Source organism: Pelophylax lessonae (assembly GCF_965119305.1).
Source record: "Pelophylax lessonae genome assembly, chromosome: 5".
Taxonomy (NCBI): domain Eukaryota; kingdom Metazoa; phylum Chordata; class Amphibia; order Anura; family Ranidae; genus Pelophylax; species Pelophylax lessonae.
In genome coordinates this window covers 341,287,206-341,304,263 of record NC_138772.1, presented here as the reverse complement: position 1 = coordinate 341,304,263, position 17,058 = coordinate 341,287,206, and the positions used below count along the sequence as shown (strand labels likewise).

Sequence of the window (17,058 nt, the reverse complement as noted above, 5' to 3'; positions counted from 1 at the left end):
TACCAAATCTGAAGAGAGTCCATAAATAAAAATGGGGGTTTGGTCCCACCATATGGCCATATCGTGCTCAAGCCCACTACTGCGTCAAAGTACCCCATTATCAGTGGGTCCTACACTATCCATGAAAAAGAGATGAATCCAACCTTTCTAACCCTTGGAGATAAAACTCCTTGCTGGGAAAAATGTGCAAATGCACTACAGGGGACTCCTCCTATATCCACTTGATGGTGGACACTGATTGAGTACAGGTGTATGTGGGGGGTGGGGAGGGCTGCTCAACCTCGATAGTCTGGTCAGACCGAATACATAATAAACAGGCAAAAAATTTGGGGGAGCATACCCATGTATTTCCAAAGCTGCTGCAGCTATGAACCAAAAGACATGTATATTAAAAAAGAATAGCGCGCAAATGCAAAAGAAATTACTACCAAATCTGAAGAGAGTCCATAAATAAAAATGGGGGTTTGGTCCCACCATATGGCCATATCGTGCTCAAGCCCACTACTGCGTCAAAGTACCCCATTATCAGTGGGTCCTACACTATCCATGAAAAAGAGATGAATCCAACCTTTCTAACCCTTGGAGATAAAACTCCTTGCTGGGAAAAATGTGCAAATGCACTACAGGGGACTCCTCCTATATCCACTTGATGGTGGACACTGATTGAGTACAGGTGTATGTGGGGGGTGGGGAGGGCTGCTCAACCTCGATAGTCTGGTCAGACCGAATACATAATAAACAGGCAAAAAATTTGGGGGAGCATACCCATGTATTTCCAAAGCTGCTGCAGCTATGTTGTTGCTAGCGGGGGTCTATGGTTGCCATACAAATTACTTAGCACCACGAAATGGTACTTGGCTCTATATTCTCTAAAAGGGGCGGTACTGAGAGGCGGGTGGGGAGTGGAATCATGAAACAGTGCTTGGAGGTGGGTAGGGGGCAGAGACAAGAATTGACTCAGAAAGGGGGAGTTCCGGCACCTATTCTCTGAGAAAAAAAGCCCTGGCCGGGACACCCTCCCTTTTAGATTGTAAGCTCTAACGAGCAGGGCCCTCTGATTCCTTTTGTTCCAAATTGTATTGTAACTGTAATGTCTGCCTTCATTTTGTTAAGCGGTGCGCAAACTGTTGGCGCTATATAAATCCTGTATAATAATAATAATAACACCAGGGATTTCACACAAAGGATACTTTCTCATACAAGTACATGATACAGCAGGCACATATCAGGAATATGAAGTGTTGGGTTAACAAACGCTTTAAATCTGCGTGTAACCAAAATTTGCCTTTTTGGGTTGGGGGAACATTCAGGCTTGGTTTACACAAATACTAATTAACAGGATCACAAGCGCGTTCCGTGATTTTCGGCGATTTGGAATCAGGGGCAGAATTGCGGCGATTCCACCCGCAATTCCAAATCGCAAATCATGGTACGCTCTTGCGATCCTGTTACTTTCAAGGGCACCCCAATCGTGGCGCGATTTTGGTGTGATTGTCATCCGACTAAATTTTTGGGCGACAGGTGTCCCGCGATTTTGTTTGTGCAATTTTACTGCGATTGTCACCCAATTGGTGTGCTATTGAAAGCAATGGGATCAAAAGCACGTCCGGCAGTTTGCGGCAATTCGGAATCACGGCGATTCTACGTGCAATCTGGGACACCTAGGTGTGAACAGAACCTTAAGAGTTTGTAGCATGTATGCTTGTAATCTATCTGATAGCAGATGAACATAATTGGCGTCACGTTGTTAACTAAAAAGGTGACAATTTTCAAAGTGAAGTAGTGCTAGAACCTTGGTCTGAATTATTTTTCAGCTTGTCTCATCTGACCCAGCTACTTTGAGAATTCTATACTAAAAGAGAATACGCATGACTACAGTTTTCTGCGCTGTGAGGCAGATGTTCCCAGCACTTACAGGGAGAAAATTATGACAAGTTCTTCAACAGTTCTCCTTTGTTCAACACAGTCTTTCCCTCACAGTTGTTTTCACACTTGTTTCAACACCCACCTACGCAATCCTAATAAAAGTCAGCACTTTGCACTACAGAGTGTTAGGTTTCTTTCTTTCAGTACTTTTCTGTGCTTAAGTTTAAAATAAATTAGAATCTGTTTGGTGAAGAGAAAATGCAATGAAGAACTATGATATGCAGGATTCCAAAATGTATTAAAGTGTAAAAACATTTTTATTATTACTACCATTATTATTAATATTATTATTATTACTACTACTAGTATCTTGTCTCTAAATGAAAGTGGTTGTAAACCCTTACATATACCCAGTGAAGTGACTGGCCTCAGGTGATACACAGAGATGACATAACTCCTCCTACATAAGTTGTACCTGTTTATTTGTGGTCTTCTGTTCTCTACAGCTATTCAAAGTCCAACATTTATAAAGCTCAGCTGAGCTGTCAAAAACAGGGGGCGGAGAGCTGAAATGACACTCTGCAGAGCTCTGTAAGGAGAGCTCTGTGAGCTGATTGGAGGAAAGGGACACACCCCTTTCCATACAGCTCACAGCAACTGAGCTGAGGCTGTCAATCAGCTGGAGATCCCTCCCCTGTCACCATTTTTCTCTTGGTGTCAGGAAAACTTGTCAGAAGTGATTCATGCTGATAGCAGAGGAACAATGCAGCAGACAGAAATTACACTTAGTGCTCCTAATTAAGACAAGTACACACCGCAGAGAGATATCTTTAGTTAAGTTTATATTTTGGTTTACAACCACTTTTAAGCAGCAGACAAAAATGACACTTGTGGGTTGATTTACTTTGGTGCAGCTTTGCATAGAAACCAATCAGCTTTCAGGTTTTTTTCTTTTTGTTGAAGCTTAATTGAACAAGCTGAAGTTAGAAGCTGATTGGCTACAAGTACACCAGATTTTGCACTCTCCAGTATTAGTAAATCAACCCCTTATTGCTCTGGATAGAGACAAGTATACACTATAAAGGGATGTGCTTTGTTCAAATTCCATGTCCAAGGTTTACAACCACTTTAAAGGAGTTGTAAAGGCAGAAGGTTTTTTTTTTTTTATCTTAATGCATTCTATGCAAAAAGATAAAAACCTTCTGTGCAGCAGCCCTCCCTCAACCCCCCCCCCCCCCCTAATACTTACCTGAGGTCTCTCTCTGTCCAGCGATGTCCACGAGTGTTCCAGCTGTCGGAGATTTTCCCTCCTGATTGGCTGAGACACAGCAGCGGCGCCATTGGTGGCCGAGCCACAGCAACGGCGCCATTGGTGGCTGCTGCTGCTGTCAATCAAAGTCAGCTAGCCAATCAGGGGAGAGAGGGGACGGGGCCGGGCTCCGTGTCTAAATGGACACAGGGAGCTGTGACTCGGCTCAGGGGGCACTGAAAAGGAGGGAGGAGCCAGAGAATGGAGAAGAGGAGGATCCAGGGTGCTCTGTGCAAAACTGCACAGAGGAGGTATGTTTGTTATTTTTATAGGGAAAAAAAGGAGATTTTGCAATCACTTTAACTCTGGATTAATTTTATGCCTTGTATATATACAGTGGTGTAGCCTCATAGATTTACTAAGCCATAAGGTCCATTTTGTATACTGTATTGGGCAAACAGTTTATTTACAAATTACTTTTTAAAGCCATTTGTGTTGGAGGGCAGAGGGCTTCCATTTTCCATGGAAAGAATGCTTTAGGACAACAGTGATGACAAATATATTGCATAAGCATTAACATTTCCAAAAAATGTTTTCATTCATTTTGGTAATGAAGGTAGTTTATAAGACTTTTCAGCTGAATATTTGTCATATGATTATATCAGAGGACAGACTAGAAATTGATGAGAATTTTCTAAAGTGTACATGATTACGTAGGATAAAATTGTCATCTTTTACTGAGTTATGTCTAGTCTCTAGACACAAAAGGAAAATAATTTCCCCCCTCCCCTGTATGGTTTTTATACATACATTTGTACTAGGATATTTTATTTCTAAGTACTGTATGTATTTCTTTTTTATGCTTTAAAATATACTGTGCAATTTGCTCAATGTATTCTAAAAAAAACATTAATTTAATTTTAATAGGAAGGAAAATATGACCTAAACTGCCTTTCATCATTACGAATTATGGGACAAAGTTTGTGTGTGTGTGTGTATATAGTTTCAGTACACCCCTCACATTTTTGTAAATATTTTATTATATCTTTTCATGTGACAAAACTGAAGAAATGACACTTTGCTACAATGTAAAGTAGTGAGTGTACAACTTGTATAACAGTGTAAATTTGCTGTCCCCTCAAAATAACTCAACACACAGCCATTAATGTCTAAACCGCTGGCAACAAAAGTGAGTACACCCCTAAGTAAAAATTAAAAAATTGGGCCCAAAGTGTCAATATTTTGTGTGGCCACCATTATTTTCCAGCACTGCCTTAACCCTCTTGGGCATGGAGTTCACCAGAGCTTCACAGGTTGCCACTGGAGTCCTCTTCCACTCATCCATGAAGACATCATGGAGCTGGTGGATGTTAGAGACCTTGCGCTCCTTCACCTTCCATTTGAGGATGACCCACAGATGCTCAATAGGGTTTAGGTCTGGAGACATGCTTGGCCAGTCCATCACCTTTACCCTTATCTTCTTTTGCAAGGCAGTGGTCATCTTGGAGGTGTGTTTGGGATCGTTATCATGTTGTAATACTGCCCTGTGGCCCAGTCTCCGAAGGAAGGGGTTCAGGGTTCCCGCAATGAACTGTAGCTCCCCAGTGCAGCATTCATGCAGCCCCAGACCATGACACTCCCACCACCATGCTTGACTGTAGGCAAGACACACTTGTCTTTGTACTCCTCACCTGGTTGCTGCCACACACGCTTGACACCCTCTGAACCAAATAAGTTTATCTTGGTATCATCAGACCACAGGACCTGGTTCCTTTAATCTATGTCCTTAGTCTGCTTGTCTTTGGCAAACTGTTTGTGGGCTTTCTTATACATCATCTTTAGAAGAGGCTTCCTTCTGGGACGACAGCCATGCAGACCAATTTGATCCAGTGTGCGGCGTATGGTCTGAGCACTGACAGGCTGACCCCCCATCCCTTCAACCTCTGCAGCAATGCTGGCAGCACTCATACATCTACTTCCCGAAGACAACCTCTGGATATGACACTGAGCACCTGCACTCAACTTCTTTGGTCGACCATGGCGAGGCCTGTTCTGAGTGGAACCTGTCCTGTTAAACCACGGTATGGTCTTGGCCACCGTGCTGCAGCTCAGTTTCAGGGTCTTGGCGATCTTCTTCAAACATAGACCATCCTTATGAAGAGCAATAATTTTTTTTTTTTTGTTCAGATCCTCAGAGAGTTCTTTGCCATGAGGTGCCATGTTGGTACTTCCAGTGACCAGTATGAGAGAGTGAGAGCGATAACACCAAATTTAACACACCTGCTCCTTATTCACACCTGAGACCTTGTAACGCTAACAAGTCACATGACATCGGGGAGGGAAAATGGCTAATTAGGCCCAATATGGACATTTTACCTTAGGGTTGTACTCGCTTTTGTTGCGGGACTGCAACATTATGGCAGACACATTGGACCCCTAACTGACATTTTTGACACTTTTGGGGGGACCAGTGACATTACTACAGTAATCAGTGCTATATATGCACTGTTACTGTAATAATGACACTGGCAGGGAAGGGGTTAACACTGTGGATGATCAAGGGGTTAAATGTGAGCCTAGGGGAGTGAGTCTAACTGTATGGGGGTTGGGCTTTTGAAATGATCACAGAGACCTGGGATCCTATATAGAAGGATCACAGGCACTCTGTGATCATTCCAGAGAGAAGAACGGTCAGCTGTATTTACAACAGCTGCCCATCCTTCTCTCTCAGCGGGGAGCGATTGCGGGTGGCAGGCGGCAATCGGAGCAACCTGCCCTGTGCATCGGAGTCCCCGCTGATGAGTGGGGGCGGGAGCGTGCCACCAGCAGCGCGCGCTCACCTCCTAGCTGCAGGCGCACGAACGACGTATACCTACATTGTTCATTGATCATGTGATCATTCCAGAGAGAAGAACGGTCAGCTGTGTTTACAACAGCTGACCATTCTTCTCTCTCAGCGGGAAGCGATCGCGGGTGGCAGGCTGCAATCTGAGCCATCTGCCCCGTGCATTGGTGTTCCCGCTGACAAGTGGGGGCGGGGGCGTGCCGCTGGCAGCGCGCTCACCCCTAGCTGCAGGCACACGAATGACGTATACCTATGTCGGTTCGCGCAGTGGGGGCTGCCTGCCACAGTAAAACTGCGGCGGGCGGTCCGGAAGCAGTTAATGTCTGTGTGTTGAGTTATTTTGAGGGGACAGCAAATTTACACTGTTATACAAGCTGTACACTCACTACTTTACATTGTAGCAAAGTGTAATTTCTTCAGTGTTGTCACATGAAAAGATATAATAAAATATTTACAAAAATAGGAGGGGTGTACTCACTTTTGTGAGAATATGTATATATGTATGTATATATATATATATATATATATACATAATGGCCAATTTCCATTTTACCTCCAGGATTTTTCTGCCTAGAATCAACCACTTCAGTCGCTTCAAGTGTTGCAGATTTGATTTAGGCACACCCATGTAATATTTTGAAATGAAACATTATTATAGTTGAAGCAGAACTATGGACAAAGCTTAAGGCCCCTTTCACCATGGTGGACTGATTGAACTCTTCAATCACCTTGATGGAGTGTCAACAGATATGTGTCCATTGACAGCTGACAACATCTGATGCGATCCTATCCACTAAAAACAGATGCTGCCCATCCGTCTAGTGGATCAGATGGCATTTGGCTGTAAAAGCACAGGCCGTTCATTTATATTCCACTGCCCATAGAGGAGAGTGGGCTATGTCTGTATCCGCTCTGCATAAGCTGAGCAGACACAGACCAGCCATCTGCCTGCTTAACGAGGATCAGCTAAAAGATTCCCCATTGAGCAGGTGGACTCCAACAGAGCTCGCCCAGTATGCAAGGGGCCATATGGTAAGGGGCCATATGGTAAGGGGCCATATGGTAAGGTGGCAAAGTGTTAGGAATCCCCAACAGGGGAGATTTCTGTCTGGTTACCACTGTTAGGACAGGAAATAGAGAAGTACATCCACAACACTACAGACTACAGTAAAACCCCACAGAGATTTTGATCCTTCCTTACTCTACTAAATAATGTTTTTATTGCTGTTTGTGTCACCATTGGTGAGATTTCCAGGTAACCACTATCATTGAGATGGGAAGTGAAGAGAGATCTCCCTAAAGGGGATGCAATACTAAAAATATGACAGAGGTTCCAATCCTTCCTTGCACTAATTTGCATCTAGACGCACATTTAATTTTGGTTGTAGTCACACATTATGCAATAATACGTGCCTTTTCTGCACAGCTGCAAATATACTGTGCTTAAACTACAAGTTGTCTTTTATGCTATAAAAGCCATTTTTAAGTTCCAACTGACAAATCTCCTTTAATTCGAAATGTTTTATTGGTTTGGTTATTATTGGTTATAATTGGTTTTCTAAGTGGTTTGTATGTTGCAAAGGTCAGTCAAAAAAATCTAAGGGAGGAGCATGACACACTCATTACATCAAGGAGATAGTTTTCAAGGGGAAACTTACATCTGTTAGGTATGAGATAATTTAGATGTAGATATGAAATTGTTTAGATGTAAGCAAGGCAAATGTGCAGATGGATGTAAAGAACCTTTATGTACATATTTTTTATTTCTTTAGTTTGTTTGCAATAAAGAGCACAGAATAAAGCTTTGATTTCTGTATTAAATTGTACGATTCAATGTTTCTTTTAATCAAAGGTCCTGTTATAACGTGTGTATATTATGTTTTGTGTTTCCTCGTTTAGATTCCATATCATCTGTTAGAAGATTGAGCTCCCAGGGAGATGATTCCTCATGAAGTTGTTGGTGTTCCTTCTGGAATTAAATGTGATTTTCCATTCACCAGACTGAAATCAGTATCAGTCAGGCAGTGAGCAAGTAGTGGGGGTCGGCGGGGGTGGCAGAAAGCAAAACATGAAATCTAATCAAGAAAGGAGCAATGAAAGCCTGCCACCAAAGAAACGTGAAATTCCCGCCACCAGTCGACCTTCTGAAGAAAAAACAGTCGGATTGACAAATGAAAACCACCGTACAGATAGTTTATCATGGCTTTCGACCACAGTCAGCAGCCATGGTGGACGTCATCATGGGCCTGTAGGAACTTCAGTAGAAGCTGGTTTACAACAGGGGGTAGGTTTACATAAAACACATTCAACTGGTATAGACTATTCCCCCCCTAGTGCTCCAAGGTCGGTACCAGCAGCAACAACAGTTTCTGCCCTTCATCAAACTGTGCTATCTCAGTCAGGGGCATCAATGTCTCCTTTACAATATCCTAATGTGCCCCAAACGTTCCAGTTTATTGGAACGCCATCTAGTGGACAATTGTATGGAGACTTCATCAGTCCTCAGCTAGTTTCACCTACATCGAATTCCGCATCAATTGCTGTGTCCTCAACAGCATCAGGAATCTCCACTCCATCACAACGTTCCCAGATGGAGGCTTATTCCAATATGTTGGCCAATGTAAGCAGCTTAAGCCAGCATGGGCATAAAGGTGAACCGCATCTAGTTCGGACTCCAGGATTGATTTCAGCAGGATCTCCACCTACACAGTCAAGTCAATATGTGCATAATTTAAGCTCATCACAGAGTGGAGTCAGAAATCTGTCATCACCAACTATCCCAGTCCATATACATACCCACCCAGTGATTCCTCATACACTTACCCTGGGTACTTCCCCCCAGGTGGTTGTGCAGTACCCAAATTCAGGAGCTCATTTTATTGCTAGGGACCCTACAAAGAAAGAAGATAGTTTCAGGTCACAAGCCAAGGAATTATTAAATGGGGAGATAGGGGAGAAAGTTAGGAGATTTATAGTCCCTTCCTCAGATGCACAGCTAATGAAAGCAGGCAATAATAAACCAGCTTCCCAACATTATGAGACAAGGCATGTAGTGATGCACCCAAGTACTGAGTTCAGTGCTCGGGATCCCTCAGGTGTTCGGACCTCTGTCATGGTGGTGCCCAACAGCAACCCTGCTGCCACAGACTTTGATGTTCAACAAACCATTAAGAGAGAAACCTCACCCTCAACTGCTCATAACAAGGGAAGCTTACACTTAGGAAAACCACCCCACCGGTCCTATGCTTTATCCCCACAACAGACTTTATGCGCAGAAAGCGTGAAAACCATGGCCACTTTATCTCCTCACACTGTCATCCAGACAACTCATAGTGCAGCAGAGCAACTTTCTGTTGGGCTGCCTGCTGCAGCCTTTTGTGCGGGTACACAACAGCCAGTTATTGGCTATCTCAGCAGTCAGCAGCAAACCATTGGTTACCCTGGAAACTTGCCACAGCACTTGGTTATTCCAGGCACACAGCCCTTGCTCATACCAGTTGGCAATCCAGACATTGAACCATCTGGGGTAGGGGTAGCACCTGCTATTGTCACTTCATCTGCCCAATTTGCAGCAGTGCCTCATACATTTGTCACTACGCCCATTCCTAAGAGTGATAACTACAGTGCTGAATTATTGGCAACGCAAGCAGCCTACCAGACCACATTGGTTCCAGCTCAAATACACCTTCCACTAGTACAGTCCGTTGCTTCTCCAATGGCAGCTGCTCCCACACTGCCCCCTTATTTCACAAAAGGGTCAATCATTCAGCTGGCCAATGGTGAGCTAAAGAAGGTAGAAGATTTAAAAACTGAAGACTTCATACAGAGCGCCGATATTAGCAACGACTTGAAAATAGACTCCAGCACAGTTGAAAGGATTGAGAACAGCCATAGTCCAGGCATTGCTGTGGTTCAGTTTGCTGTTGGAGAACATCGAGCACAGGTGAGCGAAATACTACACTGGTGTTTGAATTGTGTCTCTCAGCTATTGTCTTTATTAATATTGTATATATCTCTATCTGTCTTAGAAATGTAACATTTTTATTTACTATTACCATTTTACTATCTTATATATTTGTATGTTCAAATATTATTGTGACATTTTTTGCATCTTCTTTATGCTTCAATAAATACATGATAGCATGCAATTTTTATAACTCTGTGGCAATGAATTTTCATTTTTTTTTTTAAGAATAATTCTCAGTTTAAAGCCTGAATAATAAATTATATTTTAACTCTTTTAAATGCAAATAAAGGTAATTCCTAGGGGCCCCCTGTCCCCAGGTCACCAGAACTAGTGTCCTCATTGGAACCTTTCCCTCCTATTACCTTTCTGGGAACAACCCAAAATTGGAGATTTTCTTTTACTTTCACTTTCAATGATAATCGTAAAAAGACGAATAGAGAGGGGGAATCTTTCTAACGGGGACAAGAAAAAAAAACTGTCAAGGGCTCTAATCTCTCTCCACTCTATTAAGAATGAAAATATGGAACCCTTGGACCGTTTATAGTCACTCTGAAGCTTATCTCAATCTCTGTAAAGAACCACAACGAAACAATACACAACCCTCAACTGCCATATAAATTCTACCTTTCTCCCCATACCAATGTAGCCCAGACAGATACAATAACTTTATTCCCAACATTAAAATTAGTTTCTCTCTACCCTAAAAAAAAAGGCTGAGCTTGAGAGGTACTAATTTTCCTTCTTTCACGCGCTCATACCATTTACTATATCCCTAGGCCAACGTTTCATACTCATCCACACTTCCATTGATCCCTCAACGTTTATGCCACTGAGGACAGAGACTGGGATCCCCCCTCCACCTGCCCTGCACCCCTCCTTTCCTCCCCTCTCTCCAACCTCCCCATCTCTCCTCTCCTTTCCTCCAAGTGACTCCTCACACTCTTTCTCGTTTCTTCTCTTGTATTTTTCCCTTTAGCCAAATACGATGCTCCCATCACGGGGAGGGATACCTACGTCCAGTGAGATGTGGGGGGCAAACCTCCTTTCCAGTCAGGGAGCTGCGACATACAGCAGACTATATTATCCCACTCGAATGAGTCTTGTTAACACCCCTTCATTTATTACCGTATCTCTCTTTACCCCAAACTGATAACGAGATTAAATGAATCATACTCTTAAAACCCCTTGGGAAACCTGTACGCCTATTCAAAGATACCTACCCTCTATTATCTCTGTTATGTATCACTTATTCTTGACCCCTTCAAGATTTAAGGGCATTCATTTGAGTAGAATTATTCCCTACATTTTTCAATTTTCAATGCGATCGAATAAGATCTAGTATTTCCTCTTAAACTATGTAACATCACATATTGTTATTGCTTTTGGATTCATACAGTTTTCTTGATGTTAGAATGTGATTGAAACCTCATCACACTTGTTAACACAGACGTTACTTTGAATTTGCTGTATGTAAGTTTCTCTTTATGTTAATCCTCAATAAAGATATTTTGGAAAAAAAAAGAATGAAAATGAAAGGTTTGCCTTTAGCATATTTTAGTGCAGGATACTTTTGACAACTGACATGTAAGTATAGATCTGCAGGAGTTAAATAGTGTTGGGGCTTAGGTTAAGGATAGTTTAAAGATCTGGGATTAGAGGATTTAAAACGGAGTTCCACCCAAAAGTGTAATTTCCGCTTTAAGGCCTCCTGACCCCCTGACATGCCACATTTGGAATGCCTATTTTGGGGGGGGGGGGGGCTAGTTCTGACAGGTACCCAGCTCCCACTTCCGTTTGGGTAGCCTAGGCAGCTCAAGCGGAATATATTTATGAAAATACTTGAAAATACTTGATTTTTATTTTCTTTTTTTGGGGGGATTGTTTTATACCAGAAAGTAAAAAACATAGTTTTTTTCCAGAATTGTTGCTCTTTTTTTGTTTAAAGCGCAAAAAATAAAAACCGCAGTGGTGATCAAATACCACCAAAAGAAAATTCTATTTGTGGGAAAAAAAGGTCAACAATTTTTTTTGGGGTACAGCGTTGCACGACCGCGCAATTGTCAGTTAAAGTAATGCAGTGCCATATCGCAAAAAATGCCCTGGTCATTAAGGGGGTAAATCCTTTTGGTCCTTAAAGCGGAGTTCTGTGCACAGAAAAAAATTTTCAGTGAACATACCCCCGGGACAGTCAGGGCTAGTACATTCCACAATGGCTAGCCTCTGATCTGTCCCGGTTCGCACTTACCTGCAAGAAGAAATACTTACTTATAAAATTTCTTCCACAGTGTTGCCATCTCTCTTGTGGGCAGCTGAAGCCGGCGCGATCCTCTTCTGCGTCTTCTTCCGCGTCCTCTTCTCCCAGAATGCGCCTGCACTGGCCCCTCTCGTCACTTCCGGTGCGGCGCCGCATTCCTCCACAGCTTCTGGGCATGCCCAGAAGACGTCGTATGACGAAACGCGTAGGGCGTGGTTTGCGTACGTCAGTACGTCACTTCCGGGAATGGTGGTTTGAGCTGGTGGAACGCGGAAGCGACCCGGCGAACACCTCAAGCTGATAGTGAACTCCCTAAATGTGAGTGGATGCTACGTTGTTTTACCCTAACAAGGATATACTACGCAATGGAGGCTTGTTTTCTGTTCTAGTGACCAGGGAGTGCTGAGCCACCATCCTAAGAGTGCGGTAAGCAACGGTGCAATTGGTGGTACACCCACTGGCGCCAAACTTTGTTTAGCACGCAATCACACACGTGGTTATCAATAGCACTCAGCACTTTATATGTATACATGTGTTTATATGGTACACTGAGCACAGCCCATGCGAATATATAAAAGGTTTACAGCACGCAGCACTTTGGTTTAAGCACTATATGCACTTTTATATGTTTTATATGAATTATACAGTGTATGGAATTGCACAGACACAATATTTATGTGGTAGCGCCGGTCCCAACATCACTTGCACTTTTTACCATTCTACTACCTCAGTGGTAGGTTGGGGGCAGCTTACACCACCATTTTTTAGTCCAAAAAGTACTGAAAACTCCATAGCGCTGGTATTTAAACCCTTTTTATAAGTGCCAGTTACTGTAGCATCATCAGCCAACATCAGTGAAGGAGAAAAATTAATTATTTCCAAAATTTTATAACAGAAACTAAGAAAACCTTTTTTTTTCTCAAAATTTTCGCTCTTTTTTTGGTTGTTTAGCAAAAAAAAAAAAAAAAAAACAGTGGTGATTTAAATATCACCAAAAGAAATCTCTATCTGTCTCAAAAAAACTTTTTGTTTGGGTACAGTGTTGCATGACCGCACAATTGTCATTTAAAGTGCAACAGCACTAAAAGCTGAAAATTGGTCTGGGCAGGAAGGGGGTAAAAGTGCCTGGTATTGAAGTGGTTAAAGTATAGTTAGCTCTGCCTGTTGATTACAATAGATGTAGCTGACTTCTTGGCTCTCAACAGTTTGGGATTCAACTTGTATCATTCTGATTTATAAACATGTAAAACATGATCAGGTGAATAGTTAGAACATTTCCCTGCTTTGCTCCTAATTACTAATGATTTATTCTGCATCTTTTCCCCTTAACCACTTGCCGACCGCCGCAAGTACATATACTGCGGCGGTCAGCCCCCCCCCTGGGCAAAGTGACGTATCGGTACGTCACTCGCCCGCGAGCCAATAGAGGGCGGGCGAGCGCGCGCCGCCGGAGGCGCGCTCCCGCTCGTTCACTGCCATCCCCGTGCGAGCGACCGGCGGCTCCGATGTCCGCCGGCCACTCGCGATCTCCCGCTGGAGAGGGAGAAAGGCAGGCAGGTAATGTAAACAAAGCCGCCTGTCATTCTCCCTGGTGTAACAGCAGAGATCATACAATCCTTTTATGTAGGATCGCATGTCTCTATGGTTACATCAAAAGCCATGCCCCTTTACAGTTAGAAGCACGCCTTGGGTACAGTGTTGCACGACCGCGCAATAGTCCGTTAAAGTCACGCAGTGCCGAATCGCAAAATAGGCCCTGGTCTTTGAGCAGCCAAATCCTTCGGGGCTTAAGTGGTTAAATTCACACAAAGTTTAACAATTTTCCTGTGTAATAAATCTAAATAATAAATTCTGTAAAATAGATACTGTATCTTTAACATGTAATAGTAGAGATGCTGTTTTTTTACATTCTTATAATTACAGCACAGGACATTTATGCTCATTCTATTAATGTCTGCCATGGTGCATTGAAATCTGAACTGTCTCATCTCTTTTCTAAAACAACAAAGATTGAATACTAAAGCTAAAAACATTAATTGTTTAGTGTAGTTCCTGGTTATTGAACAAAAACAAAAGTGTGATAAAATCATGTGCATATAGCAACCTAAATTCTCCCACCTACAGCCTTAAAGGATAAGCTCAGCTCATGAATGAGTAATATCGTAAGTAGCTTCACATTTTTGGTTATTTCTTTAGTATGTTGCGGTGTTTCGGGGACAAGTAGCATCAGATATACAGTGATTAGGTTCCGTTCTGAGCTTTGTGCATGTCTTTTTTTTCCTCTTAGACCTACATAAAATATAGTGTGTTTTTTTTAAGTATAGGGAACATGTGACTCAGGTTTGCTTTGTATGCTTCCCCCTTATACAGTAAATGTTCGTTTCACTAATGCTGGCTAGAATCAGTACCCAAACTGAATTGAATTCCATGTCCTAAATCTTTCACTCAGGTGTTTTAAAACTTCAATTACATATCATCCCCAACATTAGGAAAAACCCATAAAAACTGATTCTGCTTGCATCCTAGACTACTCTTACCCAGTCCTCTTAGGTATGCCTCTCAGTCTTCTTGACTGTGACACCCTCCAGCCCACTTGGCTGTCTTCCTTCCTGGAGATTTGCCTGGCAGTGTTCTCCTGCTGTCTTACACTTGCTCACGTGCCTCTGGACAGGACACTACTATGCACAGTAGATAAGGTTCCTTCCGCACCCAGGCCCAAGGTCACCCCCCCCACAGACTAGGGGGCTCCCCTCCCGGACCACCGACAACACTCCATCTCCATCTTCCACCCGAACTCCACACTGTCCCCACTGGGTTGACCCAGAGTATTTGAGGGGGCCTGCCCTCTGCCAACTCCTCTATTGGGGATTGGTCAGGGCCCCCATGCATACTCCAAACAGCTCTTTCTTACCTCCACTCCTAACTTCCAGAACCTTCTCCATGTTACTAGAAGTAGGGGGGGGGGGGGTTTCAGAGATACTGCCTGTGAGTCATACCAGCCTCCCTGAGTCATTTCCCTGACTCAGATAAAAAACACAGGCATGGCTGCCAGCCAAGTCTGACAATTTACCCACACTAACAAAAATTCTATCTATCTCTCTAGCACACTAACTAGAGGGTGCTACAATAATATAAAGAGGTGAGACATACTTTTTGAACCTACTTCTGTATGAGGGCTGCATGACAATGATTCTGGCATCTAAAAGCTTCCATATGATCTAATATGATCACATAAACTAGTAGTTTTTCTGTTTAGTTTAAATGGGTTTTGCATTCCTATGCAAGTCATTGGAATGTAAAACCCAGCTGAAGAATGTTGAATGCAGATCAGATGAAGGTCAACTGCATCCTAAATGTATTTGTCAATGATCCCAAACTGATGTCAAACATGGGTAGACCATTCTATAGTCATATTAAAAGAAGAATACAGGACATATTTCCCCTTAATTTCAGGTTTCCAGTCAGAATGCATGTTAGGGCTCTATGGACACTAGCGTTTTTAAAGGCTCCTAGAAGCTATTATGAGCATTTTTCTGTTTCTAGAAGCTAATAGTGTTATCCTATGTGCCCATATACACTATTTTGGGCTAGAAGCATTTTCAAGCTTCAGCATTTAGGAGCAGAAAAAAAAATGTTTGTAGAGTTTTTGGGAATGTTTTCCTGGCAGAAAAAAATGCCAAATGCTTTTAACAGCTTTTTTTGTGAGTGTTTTTTTTTTTTCATTAACTGTAAAAACTCTAATAAAACGCAATTCTCCTTAATGCTCCTAAAAGCTGATAAAATGTTACTACAAGCCAGCACAAAAATGATAGCTTTTTTTTAAATTTTAACAAATGCTAGTGTGCGCAGAGCCTCATAGTTAAAATAAAGGCTAAGCAATAGGTTAGTTGGTAAGGCAGTCCCCCCCTTTCAAAACCATCACTTCTCCCGCCACTACTCTGTCACATGCCTCCACCCACCTACCCCTGCTCTTATTCTTTCCTACACCTCACCATTTTGTAACCCCCCCCACAGTTAACACTTATACCACTCGGCTTTCTCAAGACTCTGCACCCCCAACCACCCTGGGCCCCTTCTCAGACAACTCAGATGCACACCCACCCCTATTTCACCAATCTGTTGCATGACCGCCGCTCTACATACATTTCCCCCATTTCCTCTCCCCTCTGTCACAGCCTTCCCCTTGCCCTCAATACTCTTTCCCTGCACTCACCACGGTTCTTCTGAACACCCACCCCTATCCTCAACACTCTTCCCCTTGCCCACCCACCCCTGCCCTCACCAATCTTCTCCCCAGCTGCCCACTCTGCTCTCACCATTCTTTCTCTACACCATCCACCCACACCAATCTTCCCCCTGTCCATCCACCCCTGCCCTTCCTGTGCCCTTCCCCTGTCTTCACCACTCTTCCCCCTCTTTCTATTCTTCCCTCCTGCCCACTCCCTCCCTCGGCACTCTCCCCCCACCCCCACCCAATCACCAACCTCTGCCCCTATTTTATTTTCCCGCTCACCCACCCTTCCCCTGCCACTTTCTAGCCATGGCCCTCACCACTCTTCCCCCCACCCATCTACCTCTGCCCTCACCATTCCTCCCCCAGCCCACCCACTCCTGCTCTCACCACTTTTCTCCCAGCGAACCCACCCCTGCTCTCACCACTTTTCTCCCAGACCACCCATCCCTGCCTCCAACACTCTTCCCCCAGTCCACCCACCCCTTCCCTAATGTAATGTGGGTCCTATTTAAAGAAAACTTGTACCAAGATATATATATATAGACTGCTCTTGTTGACCTCTCTTTCTAAAAATGCTAGGTGCATGGATGCTATGCTGATCCTTTGGATTCAATACCTTCTTAGTCGCTGACCCCCAACAAAA

At 43.3% G+C, this 17,058-nt stretch overlaps 1 protein-coding gene across 2 annotated transcripts in view; it reads left to right on the top strand.

Moving 5' to 3' along the window:
* Window positions 1-17,058, top strand: part of ATXN1 (ataxin 1) — a 296,018-nt gene that overhangs the window by 259,516 nt on the left and 19,444 nt on the right. For both annotated transcript variants that reach the window (XM_082257559.1, XM_082257560.1), the window contains one exon: window positions 7,860-9,903. In XM_082257559.1, the coding sequence (XP_082113685.1) occupies window positions 8,029-9,903 (1,875 nt within the window). In that variant the 5' untranslated portion in view covers window positions 7,860-8,028. The remainder of the gene's footprint in view (window positions 1-7,859; window positions 9,904-17,058) is intronic.